The sequence below is a fragment of the Salvelinus alpinus genome, chromosome 10, assembly GCF_045679555.1.
Source record: "Salvelinus alpinus chromosome 10, SLU_Salpinus.1, whole genome shotgun sequence".
NCBI lineage: Eukaryota > Metazoa > Chordata > Actinopteri > Salmoniformes > Salmonidae > Salvelinus > Salvelinus alpinus.
Window position 1 is genome coordinate 62,056,143 of NC_092095.1, and position 24,034 is coordinate 62,080,176.

Sequence of the window (24,034 nt, forward strand, 5' to 3'; positions counted from 1 at the left end):
TATACATATAAATACATTTATGCTGTGCAAATTGCAAGTGTAAAGACCTCCCATGCATAGCCACCCCATATATCAGGGCTAATGAAGGAGAAATATTGGTTTGGTACAAGACGTCCTCTGCATGTGCTTATTTTCCAATGCTTGTTTTTGGTTTTAGGTGACTGCGAGGGGAAGATGCAGGTGCACCATGTGCCATTGCTCGGTCAACATTCATACAATGAACTTTACTGGCACAGGAGGTTGGTGGCACCTTAATTGGGGAGGACGGGCTCATGGTAATGACTGGAGCGGAATTAGTGGAATGTTATCAAATACAACAAATACATGGTTTCCATATGTTTAATGCCATTCTATTTACTCCGTTCCAGCCGTCCTCCCCTCAGCAGCCTCCACTGGTTAGTGGATATGTGTGAGAGTGGACTTCATGTTAATATATACAGCATTATCTTCTCTGAAGGTGTATATTGAACTAGGGCTGGATTCAATTTGTTTCGCTGAAGCGTTACAGATTGCGTGATGAAAATGTAAAGGTCATTTCCCATTGAGCCGACATATGCAGCGTTTACCATGAATGCAGTCTCCGCTAACTCGGGAATATTGCCTTTAAATTTCAATCGCGCCGCAACGCTGAGGTTCAGCGATACGGATTGAATAGAGCCCTAAGACTGACCAAATTATGGAACAATTCTTGCACCATGAATCGGTCACTGAATGAAACCATGAAATTCCGGCAGGTTGTCTGAAACTCTACAACTCGTACTGTACAGCAAAAGCGTTGCATTATAACACATTTCCTAGAACTCGGAACATGGCATCAAACACTTTGATAAATAATATTATACACGTTATCAAAATAAGTTTCAGGGAGCCAGCTTCCCATTATAAAAAAAAAGAAGATATCTACTGTATGTTTGTTACCTCACACTGTTAGTTAGAAGTTTCTCCATCTATCTCATACTATGTTCTATTTATCCGTTTGCCTTTTTGTCATGTTTGATAAATAAGATAAGGCTATTACATATGGACATTATATTAACCTGACACGGAGATCCTGTACACGTTTTTACATGGCTGGGGTTCGGAGGCGGATGGATGGGGGATATGTAGCATCCAGAGACTGATTGGATGCGTAGAATGACCCCTCCTGCCACCTTCCCAGCCGGTTTGATATGTACTGTATATCCTTGGGGCTTCTCCACAGACAGCTTTGGGGGGTCCTACCATTTGCCAGGAATGGCTGTTCCACACTCGTACCATGGCACGTAGGTGACGTGAGAGTTCCCTCCTATCTGACCAAAGTTGACAGGCTCTTGTCTCATAGCCCTGTAATACCCTGTATATGACAGACAAAATGAAGTGAGGCGCTGAACTTTGAGTCGTTTTAGACATTGTGAAAATGTAGTTGTTTTCAGGCATGGATAATAAGCATATTCTTAACAGGTTCTCATTTCAACAATTCAAAGATAGATCTGTCAGTGCTGTAGCTTGTACCTTCTCTTGCTGGCAGCTGGTCAGCCCTGACTTGGTTTCCTGTCCTTCCATCGAGGAACGAGTCTACAAACTGACAGTGGTCCTCACCATGGCCAGTCTGGTCCCCAATGTTGTAAAATTTACCTGTAAAGTTATTAGGGGAAAAAGTTGTCAAAAGGGATGGCAATTTAAACTGAGCTACAGTACTGTACTGTACTATAGACACTGAGTGCCGGAAGCAGAACTGACCGTTGAGAGAATCACTCAGATATATCTTGTATCGGAGGGAGTTGCAGAGCTGGATGCCCACAAACTTGCGGTACCAGGTTCTCTTCACGTACTGCTTGCCATTGCACTCCGAGTATGAGTCTGTCTTGAAGGGGAACTGGGTCCAGATGGCATCTTTTCCTACAGGAAAGAGATAACAAAATATTCGAACGTGGAATATCAAAGGCATGAAGCATGAAACCAAGATAATAATTAAGAAAATAGAGATGTGTAGAAGCCCAAATGTATATTTGCATTCCCAATCAGAGTTGTCTTTTTAGTGTATCGCAGCCTTTTACTACTGATGAAATGAAAGGGAAAATAAAAATGTCTCCATTCATTTAGCTGTGTAAATGTTTGGTCTGGCTGTGAGTTGGGTGTGGAAGAAGTGAGCTCATAGATATTGGATGGAGAGCAGTGTACTGCTGCACTGGGGCACTGTGGCCTGAGTCTCCACAGACTCTCACTGTGCCAGGCCAGACCTTCATTAGATCATCCATTCATTCAGCCTGGTGGAATGTGTCACCTGGGACCGGTGCTCAGGACAGACCACAGACTGAGGGGCTTACCTGAGACATTCTCACTCACACGTGGGTCCGCTGCAGGACGGAGGGATGGAGAGATGGAGAGAAAGAGGCAGAGAGAGAAATGTGAGTTAGTAGGTGCTTTCAAATGTCTTCTTCTCATAATAGACTGTACAAATGGTTCCGAAACGATTTTGAAATAAGTTGGTGATTCTCCTAAATAAAAGACCACAAAACCACACGTCTTGTAGCTAAGCCATACAAAATCTATGGCAAGTAATTTAGTCCACTTTGGCACTGAAGAGCCAGTCTGATATGCTAGTGTGGGACTCCAGGAGACTCCAAGACAAATCATCTGCCTTCAAACTCCTCATCATCTCTCACATAGAGGGTAAGCCTCTGTGAGCCAATGAGGCCCAGCGGTGAGGTCCTCCCAGAAACATAAAAATGACCTGATTCCCTACTTGCCATTCATTTATGATACGCTGTTGTATTAGTTAGTTTGATTGAGTGTGTTGTGAGCTGCAATGCAGGATGAGGGAGAGCTGGCAGCCGGACAGCACTCCTGGGGTTGGAGGCAGTTTACATGGAGAGGCAGCAGCCAATGTTATGGAAATGGAGGGGCCATGCTGAAATCATTAGGTTAATAACAGCTAGTTAATTACAGACCCCTACACCGGTAAGTGGTGGACCGCCAGACATGACTGGAGCTGGCTGACGAGGCTGTGCGTTAGTACGTTTGTACGTGCGTATTTTAGTGGATGCTTGTTTGTTTGTTTAACGCTAAATGCCTGACCTAGTCAACAGATGGCCTACGCCAAAGGCCAGATGTGGCTCTTGAACTTTTAACTGACTCCTTAATAGGTAATGGTGTAAGTCAGCGATTCAACGAAACAACCAATCACCAAGTTCTTGTGTCGTTTAATGAGGCGCATTAGTGCTGGCCTAGAAAACAATGTGGCCCATACTGTACCTGATTCAGTGTTGAAGGACACAGGCTCACTGGGTGGCCCCTCTCCATGCTCGTTCTTGGGTTTCACCTTGAACTCGTAGCTGTGAGGTAAGAGCAGGAAGTGTCACTATCAGAAGGTCTCACAGCGATTATCCAACCGACTCGCTCCAGATTCCAATTTCCGCTCCAATTGCAAGCAATCATTTCCACAGAATCAGATTTTCCTCTAATCCTCACAGCGTTTAAAGTGGACACAGTATTTTGATGGAAAGGTACTGTATTATTGTTCGCCCTTGTTGTTACAGCAAGGAAAAATGAGGCTCTAGTATTGCCTCCCTATTTATCTCTTCTCCAGACAGTGCAGTCCAGAGAGCCAGGAGAGCCAGAGAGTCCCTCCCGGTAATGTCTCCTCCATATGAGATGTTCAGACACAGCGATTGGTCCACCACGTGCCAGTAGTCTCAGCAGGCTCAGCTCACAGGAAGCGCTGGTTTATATTCTATCACTTCTTTAATGTCAAATAGTCCCATATTCAGGCTTCATTAAAAACCTCGGGAGCGTGGCGGCCCTCCTCTGCTCTCCACACGTGAAGAACCTTTCTTCTCCAACTACGCCAGAGAGAAGTGCAGGTCCTGATCTTAACCAGACATAGCTAGCTAGCTAATCTTTCTGACAAAAGTAGTAATAATACAATGAATAATTCAAATGTTGTATTATTTCCATGAACGAAAGCCTTTCAGAAAGTTTAAGTTTCACAAACATTTACATTTGAGTTATTTAGCAGACTTACGGTAGCGAGTGCATGCATTTTCATACTTTTTCAAAGCTCTGAAAAAAGCTACCGTCTGAGGACTGAGAGAGAGCATACCGAGAGAATACAATGTGTTGTATCAATCTGAAACACAGGCACAAAGATGTTATGTTATATACCTGCTCTCGGGTTTGAGGTTCTCCACTGCAGTGTGAGTCTGGTTGGTGGTCAGGATGGAGACCTGAGTACCATCTGGTCCCTTCGTCGTGGAGATTACCTCATATTCTACACAACAACCAGGAAATCACTGTTGAATTCAAGAATTCACCAAGTATCCCAATATTCAGAGTCACACTTTCCAATGTACACTACCGTTAAAAAGTTTGGGGTCAGTTAGAAATGTCCTTGTTTTTCAAAGTACATTTTTTGTCCATTAAAATAACATAAAATTTATCAGAAATACAGTGTAGACATTGTTAATGTTGTAAATGACTATTGTAGCTGGAAATGGCAGATTTTTTTATGGAATATCTACATAGGCGTACCGAGGCCCATTATCAACAACCGTCACTCCTGTGTTCCAATGGCACGTTGTCTTAGCCTTGTAAAATTATAAACTTAGATTAGCTAATTGATCATAAGAAAACCCTTTTGCAATTATGTTAGCACAGCTGAAAACTGTTGTACTGATTAATGAAGCAATAAAACTGGCCTTCTTTAGACTAGTTGAGTATCTGGAGCATCAGCATTTGTGGGTTCAATTACAGGCTCAAAATGTCCAGAAACAAAGAACTTTCTTCTGAAACTCGTCAGTCTATTCTTGTTCTGAGAAATGAAAGCTATTCCATGCGAGAAATTGCCAAGAAACGGAAGATCTCGTACAACGCTGTGTATTACTCCCTTCACAGAACAGCGCAAACGGGATCTAACCAGAATAGAAAGAGAGTGGGAGGCCCCGGTGCACAACTGAGTACATTAGAGTGTCTAGTTTGAGAAACAGACGCCTCACAAGTCCTCAACCGGCAGCTTCATTAAATAGTACCTGCAAAACACCAATCTCAACGTCAACAGTGAAGAGGCGACTACGGGATGCTGGCCTTCTCAAACTAGACGCTCTAATGTACTTGTCCTCTTGCGCTTGCTTTATTTATCAGGACAACAGTTGAAATAATTGAAAAAGGGTTTTTTAATGATCAATTAGCCTTTTAAAATGATAAACTTGGATTAGCCAACACAACATGACAACATGACAGGAGTGATGGTTGCTGATAATGGGCCTCTGTACGCCTATGTAGATATTCCATTTTTAAAAATGCAGTTTCCAGCTACAATAGTCATTTACAACATTAACAATGTCTATTGTACACTGTATTTCTGATCAATTTGATGTGATTTTACTGGACTTTGTTTTTGCTTTTCTTTGAAAAACAATTACATTTCTACGTTTCCCCAAACTTTTGAACAGTGGTGTATGTTGCTATGCATTTGCATTGTAGTTGGAGTACATAGACGTGTACAGTGTCCCACTCTCCCCACCTGTGGTGTCATTGTCGGTCTTTTCCCAGTCTAGAATGATGAAGGAGGGGCATCCCTCCACCGTTACCACAGTGAGGTTGGAGGGCGGAGACTTGGGCGGGGCTGTCACGTTTGTCTCCCCGCCCTCCTCCTCTGGGAAGTAGCTGAGAGAGGTTGTGATGGAACACGGCTCGTCTGGTTTCTTGTCCGTCTTGTAGACTACATGGGGTGCTTAGGGAAGAGAGATCACATTTAAAGGATCCCTGCACTGCTGGTTCAAAGCGACCGTTTAGTAATTTTCTGCCAGGGACAATAGAAGTACATGATAGTTACAAGAAGGGTTTTTTACTTACCAACGAAACGTTTCTTTCCCAATGCGTCCACGTCAGAGGCCGGTAGGGAGCTGAATAATGAGGAGTTCTCCCAGGTTTCAAACCAGATGTCTGTGAGAGGATGAGAAAGGACAAGGATATGCTTTCGAGCTCCACAAAATACATTTAAGGATTGTCCTCACATGGGGCACCAGTAATGTAGGTCTTCTTAGGACATAATTTAGCTCTGAATTGTGATCAATTATACCGTTGACTGATGGTGTAGTCGTTGTTGTGTATCTGCGGTCTTGCTTGGCAGGTTTAGCCGTCACTGATGGGAACTTCTTCAAAATGGAGGCCTTGTCCGTTTGCTTTAAGACATTCAGCTTGTCTGTAGAGAACAGAGTTTGGCAAAGCACGTTGTTTACAAAAAAAAAAGTTTGTCGTTTTTCTTGACTTTCTCAATATTTCTATATTTGCTTAGAGGAAAAGTGCCTTTCGAGGTTGTAAACATAAGCTCAGCCAAGTGACAAACTTCATGATGACAAAATACTCTTTCACTAACAGCTGGTTTATAATGGAGTTCTGGAACTGGTGTGTACACCCCCATTTCAGGCAGTGGATGATGTATAGAAAACTGCTCAATGTTCAATTATGTGTTATTATTACAACCAACTAAACCTTACTCATATCACCAGGTTTGCCAACCAGGTTGGTCTTTTTGTTGACAGGAATGGACGGACGAGATCCTGAAAAATAGAAATCAAAGGAAACAACAGTCAATCACATAATCACTAAACAATTACAATTTCTGCGAGAACCATTCCTTTGTCTCTCTGATGGCATTATTTGCCTTGAAGAGGTCATCTTAGATGAAAAACAGTGGAACACTCTTTCACCGCCACTTGTAGAATAACCCAAATACCTTTTGTTGACACAATCGGCAATATCTAGAGAAAATCCAACAGCAGGATTTCATCACGTATCTGACATGCGCCATCTGTTATACACTGTTAGCGAACAGCTTTCCAAAAAGGGTTCTTCTGCTGTCCCCATAGGAGAACCCTTTTTGCTTCCAGGTAGAACTCTTTTGAGGACAGCAGAATAACACTTTTAGGTTCTAGATAGCACATCATACTGATGACCATGAGCTGTGGAAAATTATTTTGGCATCTCTATGCCTGGGAGGAACTCTAAATGGACTGTATAAATAAACGGATGGTAAAACCCCATACCCTACGCCCAATGAACCTTAAAACATGAACAATCCTTTGTAATTCCTTGAGGTTTTACACATGTTCTTAAATTTACCCAGAACGAAATGCTTAACCTGTTGCCAATTAGCGTTCTGTTGCATTGAGGCCAAATTCTTCACAATCAAAGAATTGTTCCTAATCCATAAGAAAATGTGCTAAATGCAAAGCCCCAGTACATAAAAGCTGGTGTAGCTCTGAAACATTTTAGCTGGTAATATAAAACAATATGGGTCCATTTCTTTCCATCAATTACATGTAAATATCCATGTTTTAAATACTGCCAGTTTGCAGTTAGCACTGCTTTATCCAACTCTACAGTTTCTAGAAAACATGGTTCTACTTAAAAAGAAAAGCTTTCCCAAACTTTTTTCATGCTGTCATTCAGGATAGCATATGTTGTACATTTATAAGAAAAAAATAGATATTTCTCTGCAATGACAGTGTTCTACGTAATCTTAAAACATTGCATTTTTCTAGCCACATGGAACCAGCATAGATCAAGATTGCAAATGTTTCACAGGGTACAGAACATGCAGTGAAGCTTGATCATAGGTGACTGCATGATCAAGTGACGAGCCACCAAACACAATCATTATTGACTGCTGACTTGTTCTGCCTTTGCACTGTGACCTGTCTACTCATGCAAAAATATTAGTCCACTAAGTCTAGTTCATACTAACACAAATCTGGAACCAAATGCAAATATTGAATTCCTGTAGCTGATGAAAAGCTGATGCCATGCTTTCCTGATTGCATGATGGGTACTCTAAACACTGGCACCTCCACAGTGATGCACTAGCCTGTGAAGATTATTGTTCTTCTTAAGTCAATACTTGCAATCAAGCCAGAAGCATGTGGAACCTACCCAGGAAAATAGATTAAAATAACATTTGAGCCGCCCTCCAAACAAAACGTCAAGTTCATTACACGGCGGCAGGGCTATTATAGAACACTTTATTTCTTAACATGTGGTAAGAGAAAGTGCAAAGCTTGGTGAGAAACACGCCAAAATAAGGTTCTTAAAAATAAGCTAATGACCCTCAGACGTCATACTTTCCAAAAAAGGAAAGTATTTTCCAGAGGCTCGGCTGAACTGAAGCCTATGGTGGAATTGTTAGTGATGGTCGTCCAGTGTTTTGATCAAAATAAGACGTATTTTACATCCAACATGTCCGACTCATGCAGTCTGGGCGGAAACGATGGCGATGGAAGCTAGCGTGTGTCAGCGTGGGCAGGGCTAGCTTGGCGCTGGGTGCAGATAAGACTGGATTCATGCCATTTTACCATAGAACTGGTCCTCAATGGAAGAGTAGCCTGAACGGCCCGAAACATCAGGGTTTATGTCCTCCAACAGCGAGTTGTTTGTGTTTGCTGCAGGAAAAGTACTACGATTAAAACCTATTGTGTCTTTGAGGGAAATGTGGCGTGTCCAGACACTTGAAGACATCGATGGTATCTGAACATATCAATTAAGATCTTTCAAAGAATCCTCCTTGAGTATTCCACTGTTTTGCATTATCAGTAAAGACACAACCAATTGACCATAACATGAAACAGAGCACAAACATACAGTGAATGATGATGATAGACAACCCAACCACATCTCATGCTCAATAAGGACAGTACAGGACTGACAAGCATACAATCATGCACAGGGTGAACCCCAACCATAAGCAGCTCAACATTGATTTGACTTCCAGTTTGCCAGTTTGTGACAGAGAAACAGCATTGGTTATGTAGCTCGGCATACAAAGAGCCTGATCTTTGAAGGCCTCTGAAACTGCTTCAGTTTCTGCTTGGAAAACATGAACTGAGTTTCCCCACCACCACAAATGGGTACTAACACAGGCTTACCTCCCTAAAAAGAGCAGTGATTACTTAATACCCCTTTGATTACTCGTTGTCATAAGCTTTTGAAGCCTGCAACAGCATTGAATCTGCAGAAGCTTGCATGAAAACCAAGAACACCAAGACCCTTGGACAGATGGCAACGCATGGATAGACAGACTGACGGGCTGATGAATGGATGGATGGAGAGACAGACACATTATTGACAAACAAAATGAATGGGTGAAGGACACCGATATTGGTTGATGATGCCGCCACAACGCCAACAAACTGTATGGGTTAATGGATGAGAGACACAGAGGAGAAATATCAGCTCTTTTTACCCATTCTCAGTCTGTTCCAAACCACTGATTTGGGAAGGCCGGTTCCTTTGTGATGCTTACCATTGGCTGTGGAGAAGAAGAGTGACTGTTATAGAAAAAGCAGCTAGTATTGTTAGCTCAGACATAATTCTTCAGGAAAAAACAGATTAAAGATGAATCTCCCAACAGGCCTTGTGAGGAGGAAAATAAATAGGAAAAGGAGGTGATGGACCAGCGGAGAGTCCTGTCAGCGCTTCAGTCTCAAGTGAACGTGTTTCCCCAAAGACAGTGGAAAGCGCTGTCTTAACATGGCTGACCCGTGCTGCAACCAGAATCTACGACATGCTGACCGTATCTGACAGATCTTTCTAAAAGTAGCAGTGACTTCTTCAGATGGTGCGAGAGTCGAGAGATGGATAGATTGGGCAGCCATGACAAATCTTGACCACGGAGATGTAAAGCTATGTCGAAAACATGACTGATCACGCTCTCCACATGTTGTGCAGGGTGAAATTAGGCACTTGATGCCAAACCAACTCTGCAATCTTTGCCTGACCTCAACCTCTGCCCAGATATGACAACATTTGTGGTTGGTTTGGAGGAAGTCCTGCACACTTGTTACACACGGTTTGTGGGGGTAGGGGAGATTTCAAGAAAACCACAAGGAGATGACATAGTAAGAGGATGAGGAGGAGGAGCAGGAAGTGGAGGAGAAGAAAAGGGGAGAGAGAGATTCCATTACCCCCTGGTGTCCTGGAGGTCTGTGATGAGTTATTAGCCCTACGAAGAAGGGATGAGGAAGAAGAGGAGGAGGAGGATGGGGTATCTTGTCTTGAGCCATCAGTGAAGGGAAAGAGAGGGTTTGTGGCAGCAGGAGACTTCATGGTCCTGCCTATCAGTTTGATGGCCGGACCAAGGGGTTTCAAATTTCTCTGGCTGCCTTGACCTAGAAAACCACAAAAACAATTGCAGAACCTGTTACAATGTGTAGTCTCAATGTCTGTTAATGACAAATGTGTTGTGCCATTCAGGTGTGCTGGGAGCCACGGCCTTTAGGAGTGGAATAGTGGGGTTAGTGAGGATGATTCAATCAATGATCTCTCAAATGAATCTGCAGCATTCAATAGTGTAGTTTGATTGAAGGCATCTACTGTAGTTCCCTAACATGGGCTCTTAACTCATGTTAGCCTTGTTGTTATAAGTGTTGCATGTTTTTTGTGTGTACTTTTAATTAATTTAGTGATGCAAACAATATTTACTTTTTCAAGCATTTTTCATCCTAAAGCTTCCACAATCTTGCGGAATAGAGTCATAGATGCTGCTGGGGATAAGCAGTGCAGCGTAACCATGACTGTCAGATTGTGTATGCCATGCAGATATGGATAATGCAGTTAATGTGGTTGATAATGTGGTGGATGGTGCAATAACGGGCATTTAGTCCAACTCCTGATCATGACCTGTGGACCAATGAGTGTGCATTAAAGCTGGACAACAACACTGAAGCTGTGGACCAATGAGTGTGCATTAAAGCTGGACAACAACATTGAAGCTGTGGACCAATGAGTGTGCATTAAAGCTGGACAACAACATTGAAGCTGTGAACCAATGAGTGTGCATTAAAGCTGGACAACAACACTGAAGCTGTGGACCAATGAGTGTGCATTAAAGCTGGACAACAACATTGAAGCTGTGAACCAATGAGTGTGCATTAAAGCTGGACAACAACACTGAAGCTGTGGACCAATGAGTGTGCATTAAAGCTGGACAACAACATTGAAGCTGTGAACCAATGAGTGTGCATTAAAGCTGGACAACAACATTGAAGCTGTGGACCAATGAGTGTGCATTAAAGCTGGACAACAACACTGAAGCTGTGGACCAATGAGTGTGCATTAAAGCTGGACAACAACATTGAAGCTGTGAACCAATGAGTGTGCATTAAAGCTGGACAACAACACTGAAGCTGTGGACCAATGAGTCTGCATTGAAGCTGCACAACAACACTGGATCGGCTAGTATTGTTAGCTCAGACTTAATTCTTCAGGAAAGAAACAGATTTGAGATGAATCTCCCAACTGGCCTTGTGAGGAGGAAAATAAATAGAAGAAAAAAAGACAGGACAAAAACACATGTGATTTTGTGTGGAAAGGTAGCGTGTTATACAGTATGTGATGGACCAGCGGAGAGTCATGTTAGCGCTTCAGCCTCAAGTGAACAACGTGTTTCTCCAAAGACAGTGGAAAGCGCTGTCTTAACATGGCTGACCCGTGCTGCAACCAGAATCTACGACATGCTGACCGTATCTGACAGATCTTTCTAAAAGTAGCAGTGACTTCTTCAGATGGTGCGAGAGTCGAGAGATGGATAGATTGGGCAGCCATGACAAATCTTGACCACGGAGATGTAAAGCTATGTCGAAAACATGACTGATCACGCTCTCCACATGTTGTGCAGGGTGAAATTAGGCACTTGATGCCAAACCAACTCTGCAATCTTTGCCTGACCTCAACCTCTGCCCAGATATGACAACATTTGTGGTTGGTTTGGAGGAAGTACTGCACGCACACTGGTTACACAGGGTTTGTGGGGGTAGGGGAGATTTCAAGAAAACCACAAGGAGATTACATAGTAGGAGGAAGAAGAGGAGGAGTAGGAAGAGTAGGAGGAGGAGGAGGAGGAGAGGAAGGAAGGAAGGAAAAGGGGAGGGAGAGAGATTCCATTACCCCCTGGTGTCCTGGAGGTCTGTGATGAGTTATTAGCCCTGTGAAGAAGGGATGAGGAGGAGGATGAGGAAGAAGAGGAGGAGGAGGATGGGGTATCTCGTCTTGAGCCATCAGTGAAGGGAAAGAGAGGGTTTGTGGCAGCAGGAGACTTCATGGTCCTGGCTATCAGTGTGATGGCCGGACCAAGGGGTTTCAAATTTCTCTGGCTGCCTTGACCTAGAAAACCACAAAAACAATTGCAGAACCTGTTACAATGTGTAGTCTCAATGTCTGTTAATGACAAATGTGTTGTGCCATTCAGGTGTGCTGGGAGCCACGGCCTTTAGGAGTGGAATAGTGGGGTTAGTGAGGATGATTCAATCAATGATCTCTCAAATGATCTGCAGCATTCAATAGTGTAGTTTGATTGAAGGCATCTACTGTAGTTCCCTAACATGGGCTCTTAACTCATGTTAGCCTTGTTGTTATAAGTGTTGCATGTTTTTTGTGTGTACTTTTAATTAATTTAGTGGCGTAAACAATATTTACTTTTTCAAGCATTTTTCATCCTAAAGCTTCCACAATCTTGCGGAATAGAGTCATAGATGCTGCTGGGGATAAGCAGTGCAGCGTAACCATGACTGTCAGATTGTGTATGCCATGCAGATATGGATAATGCAGTTAATGTGGTTGATAATGTGGTGGATGGTGCAATAACGGGCATTTAGTCCAACTCCTGATCATGACCTGTGGACCAATGAGTGTGCATTAAAGCTGGACAACAACACTGAAGCTGTGGACCAATGAGTCTGCATTGAAGCTGGACAACAACACTGAAGCTGTGGACCAATGAGTGTGCATTGAAGCTGGACAACAACACTGAAGCTGTGGACCAATGAGTGTGCATTAAAGCTGGACAACAACACTGAAGCTGTGGACCAATGAGTCTGCATTAAAGCTGGACAACAACACTGAAGCTGTGGTCTGAGATGATGGTGACACAGTGGACAGCAGACAGACAGTGGAGTGTATGTAGACCAGCTGAGGCAAAACACAGTGAGGGCATTCATACGATGAGGTCATCGTTACCCAAGTTGTTATTATTGGCTTTCTCACTGCCCAGGGCGGGGGTTAGCAGTGATGCTCCTTTCTGTGATTCGCTGAGAGCTGTGTGGGAAAAAAATGGTTTTATCTGTTTCTGGAGGGTTGGGTTACAGTGGTTTGTAGAGAAATTCAAGATAGAGCTTCCTTGCCTATCTGTTACTCGGGAAGCACTCTCAAAGACTACCCAGTGAGGTAAAGGAAAACAAAAGGATTCCTGCCTCACTTCGTAAAAAGTTCAAATGTCCCTAATAGCTTTAGATACCAGGACGCCTTTCGGTTTCAGTAAACATCTAGGCGTTTACTCCGAAGAGAGTTAGGCATTTTAGATCACTTTTTTGAGGGGTACCAGAGTATACTCTGATGCCCTTAACATGACATGACAGACTCTGTAAAAGAAGGGGAAGGTAAAAGAGTTGAAAGGTGGAAATTACCAGAGGAAGGGTTATGTGGCTTCTCTGTGGCGCTAGTAGGTCCCCTGGGTTGGGTCTGTCCCTGTTGCTTTTCACCGTGTGGAGAGGGGTTGTTAAGGACAGGGGTGGCAGAGGAGGTACTGGGGGTTTTGGTGGGCAGGAGTTGGGAGGGGGCAGGAGGGAGGTCCACGAGATGAGAGGAAGCATTTCTAATACTGTTTCCTCCGTCTGGGTGAGAGAGAAGAGGGAGGTAAACTTTGATTATGGGGACTGGAAACTATGGAGTCATATAAGGACGTACCTTATGGAACATTTTGATGCCCAATTGTTGAGGTCAATATCAACAGTTCATAGACAGGCATTCAAATCCATCTCTTTAGCTCTGAGATGAATGTCTCTGAATGCCTTTCATTGACTGTATAAGATTGTAGTTATTTATCTTTTTAAAATAGTGGATTCAGGTTGATTTAACTTTGTCACATAATGTAGTTGTATCTCATTGAAATACACACAGAAAGTCTTGAAAATATAATTGGAAGGAGTATTTAGAGGGACAGAAGGGGTACAGAGCAACTGTGTGCTGCCTTTCCCTAATGGGAAATTCAAGCACGTTTTTTGCATGCAGTGTTGTCATGCAGACTGTTCAAACTCAGCATTGCCACTGGCTTTAAGTGCAACAACTCTGTAAACCAATGAGATGACAGGGATGAAACATGAAGAGAGATGATTGAGGTGACTGATGTCAAGAAAGACGTCATGGTGTGTGGACACAAACATATGAAATTATGGACACTGCTGTAGAGAGAGAGAGAGTCACAGAGGTTGTGGGGATAGACATGGGAAGAACAAACTAGAGGTCGACCGATTATGATTTTTCAACGCCGATACCGATACCGATTATTGGAGGACCAAAAAAGCCGATACCGATTAATGGGCCGATTTCTTAAATTTTTTATTTGTAATAATGACAATTACAACAATACTGAATGAACACTTATTTTAACTTAATATAATACATCAATAAAATCAATTTAACCTCAAATAAATAATGAAACATGTTCAATTTGGTTTAAATAATGCAAAAACAAAGTGTTGGAGAAGAAAGTAAAAGTGCAATATGTGCCATGTAAGAAAGCTAACGTTTAAGTTCCTTGCTCAGAACATGAGAACATATGAAAGCTGGTGGTTCCTTTTAACATGAGTCTTCAATATTCCCAGGTAAGACGTTTTAGGTTGAGGTTATTATAGGAATTATAGGACTATTTCTCTCTATACCATTTGTATTTCATTAACCTTTGACTATTGGATGTTCTTATAGGCACTTTAGTATTGCCAGTGTAACAGTATAGCTTCCGTCCCTCTCCTCGCCGCTACCTGGGCTCGAACCAGGAACACAACGACAACAGCCACCCTCGAAGCAGCGTTACCCATGCAGCGCAAGGGGAACAACTCCTCCAAGTCTCAGAGCGAGTGACGTTTGAAACGCTATTAGCGCGCACCGCGCTAACTAGCTAGCCGTTTCACGTCGGTTACACCAGCCTAATCTCGGGAGTTGATAGGCTTGAAGCACAGCGAAGAGCTTCTGGCAAAACGCAGGAATGTGCTGTTTGAATGAATGCTTACGAGCCTGCTGGTGCCTACCACCGCTCAGTCAGACTGCTCTATCAAATCATAGACTTAGTTATAACATAATAACACACAGAAATACGAGCCTTAGGTCATTAATATGGTCGAATCCGGAAACTATAATCTCGAAAACAAGTTGCATCCATAAGTCTAAATATTCCTGTTACATTGCACAACCTTCAATGTTATGTCATAATTACGTAAAATTCTGGCAAATTAGGCGGCCCAAACTGTTGCATATACACTGACTCTGCGTGCAATGAACGCAAGAGAAGTGACACAATTTCACCTGGTTAATATTGCCTGCTAACCTGGATTTCTTTTAGCTAAATATGCAGGTTAAAAAATATATACTTCTGTGTATTGATTTTAAGAAAGGCATTGATGTTTATGGTTAGGTACACATTGGAGCAACGATACGCATCGCATCGATTATATGCAACGCAGGACACGCTAGATAAACTAGTAATATCATCAACCATGTGTAGTTAACTTGTGATTATGATTGATTGATTGTTTTTTATAAGATAAGTTTAATGCTAGCTAGCAACTTACCTTGGCTTCTACTGCATTCGCGTAACAGGCAGGCTCCTCGTGGAGTGCAATGCAATCAGGTGGTTAGAGCGTTGGACTAGTTAACTGTAAGGTTGCAAGATTGAATCCCCCGAGCTGACAAGGTAAAAATCTGTCGTTCTGCCCCTGAACGAGGCAGTTAACCCACCGTTCCTCGGCCGTCATTGAAAATAAGAATGTGTTCTTAACTGACTTGCCTAATTCAATAAAGATTAAATAAAGGTGTAAAAAAAAAAGAACAAAGAAAAAAGAAATTCGGCCAAATCTGTGTCCAAAAATACCGATTTCCGATTGTTATGAAAACTTGAAATCGGCCCTAATTAATCGGCCATTCCGATTAATCGGTCGACCTCTAGAACAAACAGCAGAAAAATAGAAAAAGGATGGATGAATGGATCAATGGATGAGCTATGGGTGAAAGACAAAAAGAGTGGAAGTGAGAGAGAGGTAAAGGTAAAGTGCAGAGTTGGACTGATACAGTATGGAGGGAAACTGAGAAAAACAAGCAGCCAATCCTCTCACAGCGCCTGATGTCTAAGCAAAACAAAATCACCGTCATGCGTGCCCTTCGCATTTGCTCTGGAAGAAACTTACGCGCATACTTCCAACTCTGTGGCGGCACCATCCTGTGCCACCACCATCTCCACGATCCAGGGACTTTCTACCTCTCAGTGGACTCAAGGCATGCCAGCATGCAGCCAATCACAACAAACAGCTGCGGTTCTCACCCCCCACCCCAGCCCACCCCTCCCCTCGCATCAGCATAGTGGACATAGCCAAGCGATGACTGACTGCGAATTAAGCTTGATATGATTCAAAATGTCAGTCTCCGTTTACCCAGTGGGAACTGTGGCCATTGAGGCTCATTGGAGCGGGGGTCAGGTCTAGCTTCCAGGTGGCTCTCTGGTGGTGCTGTAGAAAATAATATCACGTTTCATAAAGTGTGAATAGGAACAAAGTGCAAAGGTAGCGAAGGTGTTGGGCAGGAAATGTGTTTGACCACAGAAGGTCTTTAAAGACAGTGAAAATAGTAGTGTTTTTGGCAACAATAAAAAAAAAAACAATATGAAAAGTTAAGTGCTTTAGAATGAGAGAGAGTAATCACCAAAAGATGTCTTGGGAGCTCCTGGGAAAGCTTGGTTTTTGGTCAGAGAGAGTCTAGGCTGAGTCTTATTGTGAATAGCTGGGGGAGAAAGGGAATCAAGAGGAGATAGGCAGGATTTCAAGTTGCTGCAACATACTCCCTGTCTAAAGTAGTGATGCTGTAAACCAACACTTTACATTACATAGGCATTATACCATATTAAAACAGTGTAAAACAGTGTAGTATGCAGCTATATCCTCAGAAAACAGGTGTAACAAGGGTAAGTAGCATTTAGCTGTCTGGACTTACACACCTGGAACAATATCATGACATACTCTACATTCCTGTATATTGGAATAAAGCTTATGTAACGGTGTTGCCTGGACATGCATATGGGCATGTAGCATTCCTCGTTGTTTCATTTGGATGCAATATAAAAGTTCTGGTTTCAAATGATTACACTGAAATGGCTTACCTGGACGAGGTGGGAAAAGTGCACGGGACATGGGTGGTTTCTGAGAAACAAAAACAATCTACAGTTGGTGGACGTTTTTATTGCCGCCAGATCCACAGCCATATGTCAAAGCTAATACGCTACCCGTGCTAAAGCCATGTTTTCATTTTATGGTGAGGATAGCGTTGTGCTTTGAGCTGTCTCCCCTTGAGTGCTACATCACTGAGAGTCTCCCTTGAGACTTCTAGCGTACCTAACGTGCCCTTCGACCTCCCTTAACGGCACTTACATCAATCCTGACTTCTGCCTGGAAAAGCCATTTCACCAGAAAACATTTATAGTCTGCTGTCTACACTTCACTTCCTGGTACCTGACTTAGCCTAACTGAGACACACACACACACACACACACACACACACACACACACACACACACACACACACACACACACACACACACACACACACACACACGGTCAAGGGCCATATGACAGTCACACTTGCATATAAGCTACAAAATCAAAATCATAGCTGCCATGAAAGCGATTGGATAAAGGATTAGGCTGGGTTTCTGTATAGCACTTTGTAACATCTGCGGATGTAAAAAGGGCTTTAGATATAAATACATTTGATTAATTGATTGTAGGCAGAAAGACTATATCAGCGCCAGCGTGTCATGTGTTGATTTGCGATGTTCTGCCTGTCACAGCTGGGCAGTGACGGTGACCCTCTTAAACCCACGTTAAAGAGTCTCTCAGGCCGGGTGCTGGGGTCAGACAGGGCAAGCAGACAGCAGTTTATCTACTCTACTCTGGTCTTATACAGCTCAGCTATGCTCTGCTTCTCACCCTCTCTCACCACCTTTGTATATTCTCCCTCCATAGTGACAGCAGGAAATAGAAAAATATTTTCAGAAAGAAAAATAAATGAGTGGTAGGGTAAAGTTGTAGTGTGAGAATACGTATGCCTGTGGAAGCGATTTAATGCAGAGACTGAGAGTCCCGTAGGTCATAGGTTCTTATGCTGTATGGCCAACAAACACAGCACATACCATTGGCTTCACAATAGGGGTCCGGTGCTTGTAGGGTTTCTGGATGCTTTTGTCTGCAAAACATGGAGAAGAAGATGTAAACAACTGCTATTCTGAGAAGAGAGTGTCGGTAGGTGATCTTTTGAAAGTCTGGCAAGTAGGAACAATAAAGCACAAAATGGCTCACATGATATGGATGTTTTATTCTTTGTTCTTGAGCCACAAAGATTTCTTACAGACTTCTTCAAAAATAAAACGAGGAGGTACTGCCTGAACTCTCTGATTTTCATTTTCCTAAGTATGATGTACATACCGCCCATGCAGGGTTGGGAAGTAACTGTCAATGTAATCAGTTACATTACCAGCTGAAATATTGTAATCAGATTACAGATACGTTTTAAAAACGAGATGACTACTTCTTGGATTACTTTTAAATTTGGAAAGGATGTTTGCTCAAAAAATAAATACATTATGACACCTTTCTGTTTTCTCAATGGCATTCAATTCAACATTGAAAAGAAGCCGGTAAGTTTACGTTTGTTCCACTTGATCAAGTCTGACCACAAGTCAGAGACCACTTTGATGACACAACAAATGTGTTTGATGGATCCTTTTTGTCTTCTTCTAATGCCTCTTAAGGGGAAAGTAATCCAAAAGTAACTGAAAGTAATCAGATTACGTTGCTGAGTTTGGGTAATTCAAAAGTTACATTACTGATTACAATTTTGGACAGGTAACTAGTAACTATTACATGTAGAAAGTAACCTACCCAACCCTGCGCCCATGTTGGTTTTGTGAATGACAGGCTTGCTCCAGATTCCGCTGCGTTCGTCTTTGTTGGAGCGGACCCCAAACTCATATGGGGTGTTGGGCTTCAGGTTGTCAATCACAGTGTCGCTGGTGGGGCAGGTCTGGTAGATCCACTTCCTGTTCCTCTCCCTGTAGCGGACGGTGTAGTGTCTGCATGGGAGGGACAAACAAGGCACAGTAAACAACATGCTGATTCTTGTACAGTAGCTGTGCATCTTTATGGCAAACTCTAACCTTTGGAAAATTCTGCCTTCTTTTCTCATCGACCAACAAAGCACAGCAGGTGTGCTCCACATCATACAGTATGGGTGGCTATTCCAGCTCTACGGCTGTGGTCTGATGAACCATAGTGACTAATATGTTAAACAAGCTTCCTCCATTAGCTATTGTTAATTCTGGCTCCGGTATCTCCGGTCATGTCGTCAGTGTCAACCAATCCATTTTCATGCCCTCAGGGATTGTCTTTCTGGGTAGCGCTGCCGGCGGTAGCCAAGCAATAAACAGAAGAAACTGATATTAGCTTTTAATAAGCCACCAGATAGAAGGGGGAACTCTCAGCTGTAACTTAGGTCGAGATTTCCAACGACTCCTCCAACTTACGGAGTAGGGGAAATTCTAGAATGTATTTAAGGTGGAGCATAAATCGAGTGATGGAAAAGTGTGTTTGTGTCCCAGCAGTACATTCCATGTATTCTCAGTCAACTCCTGCACACACCTGCGTTGGAAAAGACCTCGGTCCATTCCCATTCTCCATTTTCCATAGAAAATAAATGGCACACTTCCTCAACGTTTCTCTACAGAACTGTTATGCGTCATAAATCCTCCAAGGTTCGACGGCACAGTACAATGAATGCACGGTATGAGTTTAAATCTAGTCAAGCCTTCATAAAGTATGTCATCTTTATACATAGCTAGCAATAACAGCCTGGTATTCAGATCTCAGTGTGTGCACCTGATTTCAACTAGATCCTTCTCTTTTGTGAAAACCAGATAGTCTGAATGCCTTAACAGTGTGTAACTGTATTCACCTGTCATCCATTTTGAGCTGAGTGAGGCTGTTTCTGTGGAAGCTTTGGCCTGAAAAATGCAACATGGAACTGGAACCAGATGCCTGGCTGGCGGTGCGGTAGGGTATAACTCACCCGTCTTCCAAACAGTCGTTCATGATGTTGCCTGCTTCGTAGGGCGTCTTCAGGAAGGTTCCCCAGGACAGCAGCACAGAGGTTGGGGTGACGGAGCCAATAACCAGGTGGAGTGGCTTCTCCAGGTAGACCTTTCCTGTGAGGACAAAGGTCAAGTGTCATACACTATATTTGCAACAGATTTGATGACCTGATTTAACCTTTTAGATGCGTAGACAGACTGCCGCGGTACCTGTGCATTGTTTCTTTACGTCGTTGCTCGGGATTGGCTGGACAGCAACAAGATACTTGGGTTCAGCGTCTAAAAGGTTAAAAAATAAAACGTTGTCACATTGATTTCTCTGTCATGGAAAAAGGAATATACCAGAAGGGGGGAAATATTCTCCTGGGCAGTGAAAGAAGGGTTTGGGAAGAAAGAGTCCTGCTGACGCCTGGTGAGTCACTACCCAGCCAGGTCTCTGGTGTTAGGGAGATGGGCTGAAACTATTCAAATCAGCTGTAAACAGAAATGGAACAGATACACAGATGAAAGGGCTTGACTTTAAGCACAACAGATGAAAACAAACAGTTGTTCGGATGGTAAATTGAAATGCAATTGAGTTGCTTGAACTCCTCGGAACAATGGAACGTTGTCCAACCTGCAGAGACTTTAATACATACAGTAAATTCTCTAAGGGGTTTATATTATCCAGCCACAATCTAACAGTTGTCTATTGTTATAATACTTGATCAAATGCAAACAATGTCTGAGGCCAGCTAGGAGGGGTGAAATATGGGTATGGATCTAGAACACAGTTAAGACACATCTGGCCGCTTGGATTCAATGTGCTATAAAAACAGTGATCCAAAAACATTGTGTTTCTATTGCATGAGAATGGCGAGCTCATTAATGAATAACTGTACAGAACAAAATAGACAGGATGTGAAGGGTGGAGCAATGGATGAACATAAAGCCAGAGCACTTGAGCTGGCATGCCAGGAGCCGGAGTAGGTTGGCATGGATCGAAGCTGGCACAATGTTATGGGTGGGGCATTGGACAAATGATAGTCACTTGGTTGCTTAAAATAAAGCAAACTGTTGGGTGTGGGGAAACACTTTAAATAAGTTAAGAGTCAGCACAGAAGAGGATCCCAGAGAGTCACAGTAACACAACCATACCCTATTGCACTACTACGTGTGTCATTATTGCTGAGAAGGTTCTGTCTACCCTCTGCTCTCTCGTTGGATCCCTCGGGGCTCTCTTGTGATGAGGTACTTCCATCAGGTGTTCTGGAGGGGCACCTGAGACCAATTTAACTCGGCTCTTTGTCGTCGTTGTTTTTGTACGTGGAAGGTCACAGCTTGTACCAGTGAGAAATGATGTTTGATCACTTCTGTTGTCTCTCACACAGGTGAAAGGGCTCAAGGAAAAGTGACGTAAAAGCTGTTCCGCATTGAACAAACAGCGCTCCTTTCACTGATTGGGGAGCCAGCCAAGGGAGTTGTTCCATTCTCTTTAGTCTCTGGTTCCTTTCTACTCCAACACTTCATAGCCAATGGCCATTGAGACCTTTTCATACAACAAGAGGAAACCTGTTCCTGACCTGCTCTCATTTCGTGCCTATCATAAATCCAAACAGATCAACACAAAACAGCAATAAAGGAACCGTATTTGTTTGATTTAATTATGAAAACACTCCGTTGTTTACTTTATCTCAAGTGATTTTAGTGAGTGGGAGTATCAAGAAAAATAAGCATAATCATAAGCTTTCTAACATAAGCATGTGATTTCACGCTCAATAGATGATCTACACAAGCTGTAAGGTAATCTTCCACTGACTCTGTGCTGCCCTGCTAAGGTGCCATAGTGGGCTGGGATGCTGGGATGATGAAAGTATCTCATGAGAGGCTGTGGTTGATGATGAATGGAACCCATTGAGCTGCAGGAAAGGGCTCTAAAGAGGAAAGTCAACACTGTGGCGTGCTTAGTGTAACTCCTGCCCTTTTCACCCTGTTTGGAGAATCTCTGTGCTCTACAAAGAGGTTGCTAGGTTTCTCAGAGGAATGGTTTCTCCCCTGGGTTATCTACTGACGTATGTTGGAGTCACAATATACACTGTTATGTTATGACTATCTGATGAATCCCTGAAAGTCAATAGGTTAGTGTGTGTGCGTGGTCTTACCATAGACTGCTCTTACCTATCTCAGTCTCGTAGGGCTCTCCATTCTCAGGCAGCTGGATGAACTGTTTAGAGAACATGCTGCTGCCGTAGCCCAGGATATAGCCCTCCAGCTTGGTGTCAGGGTTGGGCCGGACAAACTTCATCACGATGGTGTCGCCCGTAGCGTTGATGCGAACCTTCATGTTCTGTCTTCTCACTGTTAAAGGCCAACAAGTAGAATAATACAGTTGAATTGCATTGTGGTTATGATTAGTTGAACTGTGGTGCATTGCACCTAAAGATGCTAGTGCATTCCATCACAGCTAACCTTCAGCACCTCACATGAACATGAGCAGATTGCAAATACTGTGCAGAGCATTTGTGAATTGCATCTATAAGTGCTGCATTTAAAACTCTTCTGGACAGATTAATTTAGGGGTAATTGCAAGATAAACAGCTGCCTCTCCCCAGGTACCCAAGGGATTAATCAAATAGGATTGTGTTTGTGGTTTTCAGGAAACAGACTGCAGTACTCTTCAACTGCAGCCAATATTACCCTGAACGCATACAGGAGATGGGATACTTGATTCCCCCATCAGTCATAACATTGGACTATTAGGATAAACCCAAAGTACTTTAAACCCACTGATATCGTCAGGCTTGAGGGAGTGCGTAAGCACAGGAGAGGTCAAATTAGAAGGTGAAATGCAATGGAGGATGTAACTCTTGAAGGTTGAGCTCCAAAGAGTTCAGAAAAGTCATTATTAAAGAACAGAGGCTCAATAGCTGTCTGGGAAATGTCCTAAACATTAGTAATGGAGCTCATTTAAACCTGGTATTAAGGCTCTTTAGCTTTGGAAAAGGCTTTCCCTTGTCCACCAGGTTCCCATTTCCCACCATGCAGGAACTTGACTGATTCAGCTGCTGGGTTAAAGAGGCTGTTGAATGCTAATGAAAAGCAGGCCTAAAATGCCACATAAAGGGGCTCAAGTTGGTGTTCGGAAAAGGATGTTGTGGCAGTTTTTTATCGTCACACACATCAGTCAACAGCCCTTTTAATGCCCATTCAGGCAAGAGGCAAGGCGAGCATTCTGGCACTCCAGCTAACCCTCATCATCACTCAGAGCATTAATTAGGTTTTAACCATAACCTAATCACTCACATTCACAGAGCAAACTTGGGATGAACCTTGGATATAATATTGGTGCCTTCATTATCGATGACCCACGAACCTCTTCAATCAAATCAAACTTTATTTGTCACATGCGCCGAATTGAACAAGTGTAGACTTTACCGTGAAACTTACAAGCCCTTAACCAACAGTGCAGTTCAAGAAGAAGAAAATATTTACAGGGATAGACTAAAATATAAAGTAACACAATAACAATAACAATAACGAGGCTATATACAGGTGGCACTGGTACCAAGTCAGTGTGCAGGGGTACAGGCTAGTTGAAGTAATCTGCACATGTAGGTGGGGGCGAAGTGACTATCCATAGGTAACAAACAAACAGCGAGTAGCAGCAGTGTACAAAAGAGGGGGGTCAATGTAAATTGTCCGGTGGCGATTTTATGAATTGTTCAGCAGTCTTATGGCTTGGGGATAGAAGCTGTTGAGGAGCCTTTTGGTCCTAGACTTGGCACTCCAGTACAGCTTGCCGTGCAGTAGCAGAGAAAACAGTCTATAACTTGGGTGATTGGAGTCTTTGACAATTTTATGGGCTTTCCTCTGACACCGCCTATTATATAGGTCCTGGATGGC

At 43.0% G+C, this 24,034-nt stretch overlaps 1 protein-coding gene across 15 annotated transcripts; it reads right to left on the reverse strand.

Moving 5' to 3' along the window:
- Positions 1 to 974: 974 nt before the first annotated feature.
- Positions 975 to 22,485, reverse strand: LOC139532517 (target of Nesh-SH3-like). Of its 15 annotated transcripts, XM_071330227.1 has the most exons (24): positions 22,310 to 22,485; positions 20,363 to 20,431; positions 20,131 to 20,266; positions 18,948 to 19,138; positions 18,200 to 18,252; positions 17,171 to 17,210; positions 16,717 to 16,794; positions 16,449 to 16,523; positions 13,434 to 13,640; positions 12,988 to 13,065; positions 11,920 to 12,135; positions 9,939 to 10,142; positions 9,218 to 9,283; positions 8,331 to 8,417; positions 6,477 to 6,539; positions 6,059 to 6,181; positions 5,833 to 5,922; positions 5,501 to 5,710; positions 4,144 to 4,249; positions 3,235 to 3,314; positions 2,307 to 2,336; positions 1,720 to 1,878; positions 1,492 to 1,614; positions 975 to 1,333 (listed from the first exon to the last, which is right to left on the reverse strand). In XM_071330227.1, exons 1-24 carry the CDS (start codon positions 22,473 to 22,475, stop codon positions 1,218 to 1,220), a joined length of 2,766 nt encoding a protein of 921 aa, XP_071186328.1. In that variant the 5' UTR covers positions 22,476 to 22,485; the 3' UTR covers positions 975 to 1,217. The 15 variants fall into 15 exon arrangements, with proteins under 15 accessions (XP_071186328.1, XP_071186330.1, XP_071186331.1 ...); XM_071330229.1 differs by lacking the exon at positions 16,449 to 16,523; XM_071330230.1 differs by lacking the exon at positions 12,988 to 13,065.
- Between the last annotated feature and the right edge of the window lie 1,549 nt (positions 22,486 to 24,034).